The sequence below is a fragment of the Buteo buteo genome, chromosome 16 (genome assembly GCF_964188355.1).
Source record: "Buteo buteo chromosome 16, bButBut1.hap1.1, whole genome shotgun sequence".
Taxonomy (NCBI): Eukaryota; Metazoa; Chordata; class Aves; order Accipitriformes; family Accipitridae; genus Buteo; species Buteo buteo.
The window spans coordinates 15,716,548-15,728,325 of record NC_134186.1 but is presented as its reverse complement, the minus strand read 5'-3'; the positions used below and the strand labels follow the sequence as shown (position 1 = coordinate 15,728,325).

General features: G+C 43.5%; 2 protein-coding genes across 6 annotated transcripts in view; both read right to left on the bottom strand.

The window, feature by feature from the left end:
- Nucleotides 1–1,644: 1,644 nt before the first annotated feature.
- KCNJ11 (potassium inwardly rectifying channel subfamily J member 11) lies at nucleotides 1,645–5,107 on the bottom strand. The gene has a single exon (XM_075047981.1). It carries the CDS (start codon nucleotides 4,900–4,902, stop codon nucleotides 3,700–3,702), a length of 1,203 nt encoding a protein of 400 aa, XP_074904082.1. The 5' UTR covers nucleotides 4,903–5,107; the 3' UTR covers nucleotides 1,645–3,699.
- Nucleotides 5,108–10,374: 5,267 nt separating this feature from the next.
- ABCC8 (ATP binding cassette subfamily C member 8) overlaps nucleotides 10,375–11,778 on the bottom strand; it is an 80,906-nt gene continuing 79,502 nt past the window's right edge. For all 5 annotated transcript variants that reach the window (XM_075047976.1, XM_075047978.1, XM_075047979.1 and 2 more), the window contains one exon: nucleotides 10,375–11,006. In XM_075047976.1, coding sequence (XP_074904077.1) covers nucleotides 10,869–11,006 — 138 coding nt within the window. In that variant the 3' untranslated portion in view covers nucleotides 10,375–10,868. The remainder of the gene's footprint in view (nucleotides 11,007–11,778) is intronic.

Below are 11,778 nucleotides of genomic sequence, written 5' to 3'. Positions count from 1 at the left end.
TCTGGTTTTTATCTATTTTGTAGGGACATTGTCCTACTGAAGTACACTGCTATAATACTATACTTACCATGTGCCTTGGGGGATAAAGAGACGAAGTCAGACCTTGTTATACTCTAATTTTGTATACATATGTCACTTGATTTCATTCGGAAACACAACATGAAACTGATACGCCCGGTAGCTATGGTCTCACCAGCAGTCACTACAAGTATTTTAAAACTATGGCATATATAACATAAGTGTTCTCCAACCTCTGTTTCTGATTAATAGGCTCTGTGATCCTCCTGTCCATCCAAACAGCTTAACAAACTCCAGTTCGACTGCACCAAACAGTGTGAACTATGAATATAAACTGGTAACAGTCTCCAGACTCTGAAGTGCATGAAAGGCAATTCCCATGGACACAGTTGGTTCTGCCACACCCTAAACTCAGCAGTGGGTCACTACAAAACCTACAGCTTCCCACTTCTTGTGTCCATGTCCTCCCCTCTCAGGGCAAGCTCTGAGCATGTAGCCTCCAGCTTCCCTCACACTGGTTTCTGCACAGAGGACATGTGGAGAGGTAGTGGCAGTGGGAGCCACTGCGCACTCCCCCCAGCTGCTCAGCAGGATCCCAGCTGCAATACCACCTACCAAAAAGGAGATGTAGGCCGAGAGAGAAAGTTCAAAAGCCCACTCACTTTGGACTTCAGCTATGGAAAATGCAGTGTTTGCTCATTGCTAAGAATGAGGACTTTTCTATGTCAAACGATAGCACTGACGCCGCCTTCAGAACCTTCCTACAGAGAATGGGGGCAGTCCACAGAAGTACAACTTCAAGAACAATTTCAGATATTTGTGTTCCCACATACTTTGTAAATGACAAAATGAAAGGATCCTCACAAAGAAGTAATATCCCTAGTACAAAATAAATATACTTCTTATTCTTTGCTCTGCCCCTGAAATGCTTCTGAATATTTTAAATGGTGAAAGAACAGAAGGATTTAAAATTACAATCCTGAGATTCAAAATCACCAACACTTTGACCGAAATAATTCACTATGGTGATTTTAACAGTACAAACCCTGCCTTCCTCATAATATTATGATGCCTATTTATTGCAAGACTTCAGAAAATTAGGCAGACTCTTGTCAAAGAAGTGACATAAAAGGTAGTCCTGAAAGCAGCCCAGCGAACACAGGCTGTTGCCTCCCATCTTTCCCCTCCCATCTCACAGTGAACAAAGAGAATTTTCTACCTCTCTGTAGCACAGATTTCCCTGCGGGAAAAAGAGGCTTGCATCAGTTCCTGAAAACAGTTGCATGGTAGTGCTGCTGAAACTGCTTCACATTTAGGTCAAATCTTAAAAAAAGCTTTAAAATGCTACCAGAGCGAGAACCATTGAAATAAGGCACTAAGGAGACTACAGGGAAGCCAACGATTTCAAGTCACCGGACAGCTAACTCTGGTATTTTGTCTATGACTCTTGTAAGAATAGAGCAGTGGTATTGTGACAAGTGATAAAGAACAATGAACTTCCAAAGGAACAAAGGTGTCTAGGAAATTCAAATAGCTGTCCTGTAAGTGCCCCTCTGATGGGTGATGGGAGACGGAACAGAGGCAGTAAAAGGGAAAGCTGAAAAATAATGTGACAATTAGACTCCATCTTACAGAAGAAATTTAATCACCAAAGACATTTAATCATTCCCTATTTTAAAAAAATAGGATTTTTTATGATTACAAATGTAAAATATGCCTTTCCAAATTTTCTTTTATAACTACTTGTTAATGCTAGTTTGACTGTCTTTTCATTGTGAAACATATATCACATTTTCAGAGCTGTTCACAGAATAGTATTGGTGTATTGGGAATTTGGAAACTGAACAGGCATTTATTCTCTTAACTGGCAGTCTGATAATGCTGATACAGGTCTTCATAAAACTGAAATACACAAATATTGAAAATATAACTCCTATTTTATCATTTTAAAACAACCTTTGATTTTACCCAAACATTATTTCATTTTAATATAGATGCCTGAAAATATTCCGTAGTCAATATGGAAGTTTCGCCACACTTTTGAATGAGTTTGTCATATTGTTACACTGACAAGGCATCAAAAATGTGCCATATTATTGCCAACACAAACCATTTTAGGTGTCTGTCGTGAAGTACGTAACACACAAGATTTGATACTAAAAGTTCCTTGAATAATGAAGTTGAAAGTAACCTGGTGCCTCTCTGCACAGCTTGTGTAACCAGGTGTTGGATCAGTTCTGTAATGCTTATTTAGGTTTTATTTCGACAACATTATCTTTTGTTTACTCGAGCGGCAGTTTGCCCTGTTCACAGCACACTGTAGTTAATACGGCTGCTATCTCCTAATAACTCTGCATAGAAATAAAATTCCTGCTGTTACTAATATCCCCAGATAGAGGATTTGCAGGAGTGTGCTAAGAGGAATTGCTCCTATTGTCTCTGTGGAACTGAGGGGGTGAACATGGCTCCTTCATGTTTGCTGGTAAATGCCAGCTCCTGAATTCAGCTAAAAACCAAGGCAGACCTCAGCAGTGTAGGGAGGTCAGGATGTAAATAGAAAAGAGAATCGTTTCCTCAGCAGGAGTATGTTTTGTGACACAGCATCCCAGAAGTGACCACACTGCCTTCCACATCCCTCCTTTCCCTAAGCACAAAAACCTCAGCTTCTTTTACAGAAGGGAAAGGAGTGAAAGGTTTTGCCTACTGCATGCAGATACAATTTCAGCATTCAGCATTGCCTTCTCATTTAAAATATCTAATTCTATTTATATTCCTAGATTATCTAACAAAATTCTCTCTGACCTAAGAGAGAGATTAATTTTTTTACTGGGTATCCTATTGCCATGTGGCTCTGTGTGTGTGTGTGGGGATGTTGCTTCTCTTAATTTAGAAATTAGAATACAGAATTCTTCCTATTTATAATTAATTTCAGTTGTATACTATCTGCTACTCTTTTTAAAGGTAAAGCATTGCTTACTATCAGAAATGTACACTCCAAAAAGGTATTCCTAAATGTTTTATTTTGGAAGTGTAAAGGGTTTTAAAATAAACAAAAGTAAATATTCAAATACATTTCATATTGCATGTGGTAGGAGTGGCTCCATACAATACAATATGGATGAAGCAAATCTGGCAGTTAATTTCTTTGAGACATAGAGTACAATACATAGACACTTCCAGATCTGGTCTTGTGTCATACATAACATTGCCTGACCCTTTTGTTACCATTTAAATCCAGCCTACTTTATTAATTATTAATATTTTATTTTGTTGTATTGATTGTTCAAGTTAGGAAAAAACAGTTAAGAACTACTGACCTGAGGACACTGCAAGACCCTAAGTACTGCAATCTCTGAGGCTAAATATACATTTATTTTTTGAGAAAATATGTCATTACCTGCAGATGAATCATTGCAAAATGATCGTGCAATTAAATAGGACAGCCTGAATTGAAATTTAAAGCTGCAGACCATGATTTTCCTACTCCCAGTGCTGCTTGAAATCTCTCACACCTTTAAAAAAATATAATTAGCTTCAGATTTATCCCACAATAAATAATACCAGAACATACCTTGTGCTACCAACCTGAATTTAAAAAAAAGTAAGAGGCCACCTCAGTGTTTTGAGTTTATGAGATCTTTCAGACACAAAGCCCTAACAGAGTTTCCCAGTCAAAAGGCATCAGGAAGGCTCATCGCTTATGGTAAACTTGGGCCTTAGCTTGACCGACCTCTTCCTTATTGTGCCTTTAGGGGACAACGGCATGGTGTCCATAATGCTCTTGTCCTCCTCCAGCTGCCTAGCAGTGCACGAAGGGGTGGGCACTTTCACCGTGTTGCCAAATTTAGAGTAGTCCACAGAGTATTGACCATCTTCCTCTGCCACAATGGGCACAAACCTTTGGCCCCAGAGGATTTCATCCGCCAGGTAGGAGGTTCTGGCTTGAGTGGTGATGCCGGTGGTCTCCACCACCCCTTCCAAGATGACGATGATCTCCAGGTCCTCGTGGTGGTGAAGGTTCAGGGGGGAGATGTCGTAAAGGGGGCTGTTCTTGTCTATCACATGGTAGATGATGAGTGGGGAGACAAGGAAGATGCTGTTGCCCCCCACAGGGTTCTCCATCTGGATGTCAATCTGGTTGAGGGGCACCACCTCCCCCTCCAGGCTGGCGGTCTTCTTCACCACCTGCATGCGGATGGTGGCGCTGATGATCATGCTCTTCCGGAGGTCACCCACCCGTAGCATGAAGCAGAGCTTGCCCTCCCGCAGGGCGATGACTGCGTGCTTGCTGAAAATGAGGGTCTCAGCCCGGCGGTGGGCCTGCGAGGTCTTCATGAAGATGCAGCCCAGCATGATGGCGTTGATCACCAGCCCCACGATGTTCTGCACGATCAGCACCAGGATGGCGGCTGGGCACTCCTCTGTCACCATGCGTCCCCCAAAGCCGATCGTCACCTGCACCTCGATGGAGAAAAGGAAGGCGGAGGTGAAGGAGTGGATGCTGGTCACGCAGGGCACAAAGCCAGCCGGGGCCTCCGCCACCCCCTCTCCGGGGTCGCGCTGCAGCCGCGTGCTGTGGTCCAGGTCCCCGTGGGCGAAGGCGATGAGCCACCAGACCATGCCAAAGAGCAGCCAGCTGCAGAGGAAGGACATGGTGAAGATGAGCAGCGTGTGAGGCCACTTGAGGTCCACCAGGGTGGTGAAGACGTCCTGGAGGAAGCGTCCCTGCTCCCGTATGTTTTTATGGGCCACGTTGCAGGCACCATTCTTGCCCACGAAACGCGCCCGCCGCTCCCGTGCGCGATACCGGGCGTGATCCGGCACATCCTCCGCCAGCCGGGTCAGCACGTACTCCTCGGGGATGATCCCCTTCCTCGACAGCATGGCTCCCCGCCGCCACCGCCGTTCCGACGCTCAGCGCCGCCCCATGCAGCCGCCGCTCCGCCGGGGGCGGGGGAAGGACGACCGCGCCGCGGGGGCCGAGCGGGTGCACGGCGCCGCCGCAGCCCCCACCGTAGCCGGTCCCGGCAGCGCGGCGGAGAGCTGGCGGGGTCGGCGACGGCCACCAGGCGGCGGCAGCGGAGGCCGGGAGCGGCCGAGCCCGGCCCCACACGCCGGTTCCCCTGTGGGGCCGGGCTCGGCCGCTCCCGGCCTCGGCGTTGCGGTCCCCGAGCCGTCCCCGGCCCCTCGGCCAGGCCGAAGCGGAGGGACGAGGGTTCGCGGGCGATGCCGCGCGCGCCTGTGTGGGGGAGTCGCGCGCGCCTCCGCCTAACGGTCGTTGGGCGACGGGCGCCACGGCAGGCGGCTGGAAGCCGTTGGGCGCCGCTCCTCAGGGTCGCCCTGTGGGAAGGGACGGGGGCAGCCGAGTCCCGGATTGCCCCCCGGTGAGCGCTGGGGCCGTTTCTTTACCTTTTTACCTCAGTTTTGGGGGGTTGGTTGGTTGGTTGGGTTTTTTTTGGGGGGTGGTGGTGGTGGTTTTTTTTTTCTTCCCCGTGGAAGAGGGAGGTCGGTTTTCGGGGCCGCGGTGGTGCCAGCAATCCCCTTTCCCCAGAGCCCATTTCTGTAAGTAGTTGTTCGAGGATGGAGTTGCTGCCAGTGCCTGGCTGCCATTAACAGCCGCTACTTCACGGGAGGGTGTGGTTTCAGGTTGGGCGATTATTCCATGAAATAGAAAACAAAATGGTACCGGGGATTTTTTTTTAAAGAAAATCTTTAATGTAAAAAAAAATTTAAAAATTAAAAAATCTGAAATTCACTTGCATGTCTTTCTGTAAGTAGGAGGAAAGCATTCATCTAATGAATCGGGCAGGCAGTAGTAGGAAGTTTACCTGAAGAGGCCCAGTCCAAGGATGTAATGTAATGGTTAAACAGAGACCTGGAACTAAAGGGGCTCGATCCCACTTACAAAATGTGCATATTTAGCCTTGACTAAGGAAGGATTTTTTTCTGAAAGAAGGAACTCATGAAATGATGTGACTGCTCAGGAAAATGTCTGCTGTCCAAATAGCGGTAAAAGTTGCAAAAGAATGATCTGGCTGCACATGGTTAACCCACAGTGACAGGAACTTCCAGAGAGACACCAAAAACACCAGAAGAGGCAACAAAAGGAGACAGGAAGCTGGAACTTATGTGTGGCAGTATAATGTCTCTGTGTGTATAAATACATATATGTGCATGCGTATGAGGATGTATCTTTGTGACAAAATGCATTATTTAAAAACACTTCAGGTGTGACTGCTCCACTGTTGAAACAGCAAATATTCTCATTCATGTGTTTACTTACTCCGATCTAAATATTTTGTTTCTATTTCAGTTTAGATGCCAACATTGTAGAGTTGCTAAGGCATCCTAGGATATTCTGGATAAGAGTTTTTTCTTTAGTGCTAGTGGATTTATGATTATATTTTTCTAATTGTATGTGTCCATGGACTTTCCCTTCAGTTTTGGCTCTAAGTGCTTTGGTACACACTGCAAGCAGTTATTGGCATTGATTCCCTGGGCAAGGCAATTGCCCAGTTGCTAGCTGGGAGCCAGCTGGTTGGGGTTGAAATTAACTTTCACCACCTACAGCTACTTACAGTGGCCCACCTAGGGATTTCAGAATACTGTTTTTAAGTAATCGCTCTGAGCAGTTATTATAGGTCTTGTAATTAAATTATTATTATTACTTTAGACTATTTCTACTTTTTATGTATGAATAGTTGCATGTGCTTGGACACATCCATTCCTTTTGGAGGGGTCAGTTTCCCAATACTCCATGCTTTCTCTTGTTCTGGGTAGTCTTTCTTGCTGCTTTGATAAATAAAACTAAAATAACAACAAGGTGCCCTGGCACCTGGCTGCCAGGCCACTGAGCTTAGCCAAAGGTATTTCCCCTCTCTCTGTATCACTTTGTCTGCTGGACATTTTTTGTGTGCTTGCTGTGAATATGTCACCTGCACCTACACTTTTACTTTGTTAAATACATGATTTATATATACAATTTAACTTTAAAAATATTTTATTTTTTATACTTTTCTCTCTAAACATTTTTTAAAAACCCACATGGAGGAAGTAATTTGAAGACTTTTACTTGTCAAAGGTGTGGTTCTCCAGCTGGTGGCAGCTCATAGTTACTTCCAGCGTTTTGAAGTGAGCATAAAGAGGCCCTATAACACCATGCAGTACTCACTGGTAACATTTCACACTCTTGTACAGAGATAGAAGTAGGTATTCAAGAGGCAGTCATGTCTTTTGTGCCATTTTTCCTTACTCTTTTCTAATGGTTGTCTCATTCTGTACCTTTTTCTCCAGAGGGCGGTAACTACATGAACGTAGAATGAAAAAAAAAAACCTGTGTCAGGAAGAAGTGTTTTAAAGGGAAAGGTAAATTGCTTCATAGTCTGGTGCTAGAAATGACCCATGGAGCCTACTTCAGCAAGGGGTGTTGCATGAACACACTCACTATATTGGTTTTGGGAATCCTGAACTCTGTAGAGCTAGAAGGGTATTTCCTTGTTTCCACTTCTGTTCTTTACTGGGACTGTCATTTGCCACTTCTTTTCCTTCACCTCTGAGCACATATTGGCTGAGGTGGGACAGCAAAGCAAGTGGCTTCTGCTGAAGAATTTCTAGAGCAGAATAAAAAGAAGTCCTGTCTTTGTGGATCAAGTGACAGATACTTAAAAGAAACAAGTGACAGATCTTCTGTGTGAGCCAACATAGTTGTGTTAAAAGCTGCTGAACAAATTGGGCTCACAGGAACAAACAATCCCAGTCTGCAGTATTGAATCATGAGGAGTAAGTTTTTTCCACGCACAAGAGGTTTTACATTTCAAAACTTTCCCCCCCACCCCAATTTATCCTAATTTTAGTGGCTATCAAAGAAGATATTACTGTAACTGTTAAATTAAAATGTAGTTGGCACCATGGTATTGCTCTGTCTTTAGAAGCAGACCTTTCTTTCAAAGGCTGCGCAACGTTAGCCTAACATGAATTATGCCTCACAAATCACCTTGCTGTACAACTGGGTAGACAGAACAAAAGAGACGGGAGTTGGTTATGCAAAGCCACAGGGCATTGCATAACCAATATGCATGAGCAGAGCTGGGAAGAGGGCTGATGTTGCAGGCATGCTGTGCTTCCTGGCCTCCCAAGGAAACAGCACTCCCTTAGAAATAAGTAGGACAGGATGAAATGGCCACACTAAGACAAGGGGATAAATGCTATAAAGCTTTTTGTATAATGGGGGCATTTATAGAAAGCAAACAAAATAAAAAAAACCCTGGTTGCATCTCCCTGGGTAGCCTATCCCACTAACACCTTTGGGACTGAGCTTAAATGAGAAGAAATGAAAGTCTGGACATGGCAGTTCCCCTCAGCAGCTCCACATGGTGCTCTGGGGCTGTCTTGCACCCATTTGAGTACAGCACTTTGCTTAGCAATGCTTCACTGCCATGCAAAATAATTTGTGAGCCTGATGCAGTAGTGACTTCTGGACTGCCTATCTTGAGGTAACAGGTTTAATGACTGGGATAACGGCAGTGAGCTTCCCACCATAGAATCATTTTCTCGGATACTGCTTCTGGTCACTGTTGAGACTCTGCCCCCTTTGGAGTTAGGGGGCAGAAAATCCCTGGGACTTGACCCCATATAAACAAGACTAGATAAATGGGCTGAGGAAATGTGAAGTGTATTCTGTCCACATGGCAGCTAACAGGCCTCCCTGTTCACACATATTTATCCAGCAGTGTGGTACCATTAAAAAGATCTATAATTGCTAGATATGAACCAACTCACCCTACTCTCCTGCAATGCTGCTTTGTGAAATATAAGCCCCATTTACAATGGAAATGTATGACACTTGGGGTTCTTAATACTGCAAGATATAATACAGTCATCTTAGTAGTATGCTGTGTCCTTTAATCCCTTGCATTCCTTTCTAGGTAAGGTTGTCAGAACCTTGTGGAAAAGGAGCTAGTCCATATTGCAGTGCCAAATCCCAGGCACTTTATTAAAAGCATATGAAAACGTCACTGCTTTGTGTCTTTTGCCTTTACAGGATGAGATGCTGTCTTAGACCAGGGCTGGGCAGCTAGGAGACGGCACACACAGTAGCTAGAGTAGAAAACTGCTCTGCGCTCTCTGTGCCCTTCTGCTACCGTCGAAGGATACTCATCTGTCTTCCATTTCATCTCTCTTAGCCCTAGTAGATGCCTGGTATCCCACAGTGAAAACACACCAATAGTTCTGCAGCCATTTTTTCTTTGAAGCTCTCCAGCAAAATGATTCCCTGGAGGAGGTGGAGGTATCTCCAAGTGCCTGTTTTCTCCCTTCATCTGTAGTAGGCAATGAGAGAGCTCATGCATTTCATCTGCGCAACTGTATTCTACTTCCCCACTTCGACCATTGTTCATACTACACTCTCCTGTTGGTTTTACGTTCTCTGGCTCCAGTTTAACACCCTTAGGTATTGCACAAGTAATAGCAGGCAGACGCTGCAAATACTCTGCTGCGGAACTGGTAACACTACTTAAACAAGAACAACAGTTCTTCAGTTTTCCTTACTCTCTGTTGCAGTGCTAGAAAAGAAGTAATACATTAAAAACATCACAAGTCCTTTGAGAACACCGAGATGTCTTTTTCTAGAAAATAGTCTTTAAAAAACAGTTTCCAAATTAATTGAGCAGGCCAAAAGAGATTAAAAAAGAGAAAGGAGTTTTCCCAAGTGCTAGGAATTCTTCAGAAAGGGGAAGAGTACAAAAATGAATGTAAAGCCAAAGTTGCTATAAAAAGAATAATGGTGAAAAATTCATTGCAGCCTTCCATTGGGTCATTGACATTTTAACCCCTTAACAATTAACAAGTCCTGGAACAATTGTCACAATGAACTGATATGGCAGGGATAAGCAGTTGTCCAGCCAAATGAGGATAATTTCAGTGGTTACAAGTTATCTCAATAAGTATACATAATGTATCGGTAAAGATCACAGTGAATCTAGAAACAGCATGACAGTGGGCGAAATATGTGAAACTAGGAGACAATGAGTCAAGCTCTCATAGCTCTGAGCTACAGTGAAAGGTTTAATACTGTTTATTTACCAGATTTGGAGCGATAATTTCCAGATGAATTGGTACATCCATATTGGTCTGGACACAGTGTGCATTAAACACTGATACTTTATCACAACCTGCCTTCTCTCAGCTTCCTCACAGTTTGGGAGGGAGTCTGGCTCAATCCCATTTAGGAACAGTATAATATGATTCAATGGGGGTAGAGGTCAGGCAGCCTAAGAAAGGCTAAAGGGATCAGCTTGTGATTAATTTCAAGAGTACGTCAAGAGACACAGGCACTATCAATAAACCACAATCTAAAAAAAAGTTTCATAGATTTTATATTTAGATATTAAAGCTTTACAGAGTCATATGCTTAAAAGAGATACAAGCTTTTGAGAAATACCTTTGGTATATAATTTTTCCTTCCGCATTTATTTAGTCATAAGCATTATCTACAGTAGGGCTATGACACATAAAAAGTAACATGTTAATAAAACGACAGGAGAGGTTTAAGAGTTACATAAAAACTCCATGCTGGCTGCGTTTGTTGTTGTTGATGTATCCTGTCATATTTCACCCATGTAGTTTTTTCCAACTATATTTCATGATTCTTTGGTAGCAAATAAAAAGAAGAGTAGTAGTATACAAAAAAGGAAAATAGATGGATAATTCATTAATGCTTCAGATGGAGAAAAATGACTCATTTTATTAAAAAAGGAAAACCTCAATTTATTATGAAATAATATTTATTTACAGGTATTTTACATGTTTAGAAAATAATACAATGGTACTTTTAAATGCTTCATTTATTTTTATTACTTATCTGCTTGTACAAAAGAAGCAAAGACACTATCTTCTTGTTCTAGCAGAACTTCAGGCTTGTCATATTCCAAAATAACTCCTCTCTTCATTACAATAACCAAATCTGCATTGAGGATTGTGTGCACGCGGTGCTGAAAAACAAATAACCAAAACGCCAGTTCAGTGTACCTATCAAATATATTCCAAGATAAGACAGACTTCCAGAAATTAATTTTCCTGACAAGTTCAAGGTTGATTAAGGCTACTTATTCTACTTTTCATCCTCATTTACTGTTCAAATACTGCAGACAAATATACAGACCAAGAACCACATGGATATTCAAGTACCTAAATTGCACATAGGTACTTGAGTATGAAGAGTCATGTGAGTTCAGACTACGATGTCCCTAGCCCGCAGTCCTGCCACCATGGGTTGCCACAAGAAGGTAGCCAGGAAGAGTGGGAACAGGGCAGGTGAGCATGGTACTGCATGCGACTGCTCTCCCAGTCCTAGACCACATCTACATCAGGGGGGTTCCTGAGCTTGGTGTGGTTTGTCTATTTGTAAAACTGAATAGATCTCTCTTCTGAGACCTTGACCATGTCTTCTCTTGAGCTTTCATAACCATTTTGCATCCACATCCTTTGGAAAAGATTTTTCCAGGCCTGCCCCCCACTGCATGAACAAGTACCCCTTTTTGTATGCTCTGGGCCTCGCTGCTCAGAGCTTCATCTGATGCCTCTTCCCCCTTGCCTCATGATTGTGCAGACCTCTCTCACATGTCCTTATGACATGTTTTTTCCAGGCAGAAGAGGCCTAGTCTACACAGCTGCTCCCCATAAAGAGCAGTTCCATGCCTCCGATCATCCTTGTGCTTCTCAACATTTTTCAGTTGCAGTGTGTCATTATGGGGATGAGGAGAC

What these genes read in the sequence shown, in the direction of transcription:
- KCNJ11 (XM_075047981.1), bottom strand. Translation starts at nt 4,902, where the DNA reads ATGCTGTCGAGGAAGGGGATCATCCCCGAGGAGTACGTGCTGACCCGG.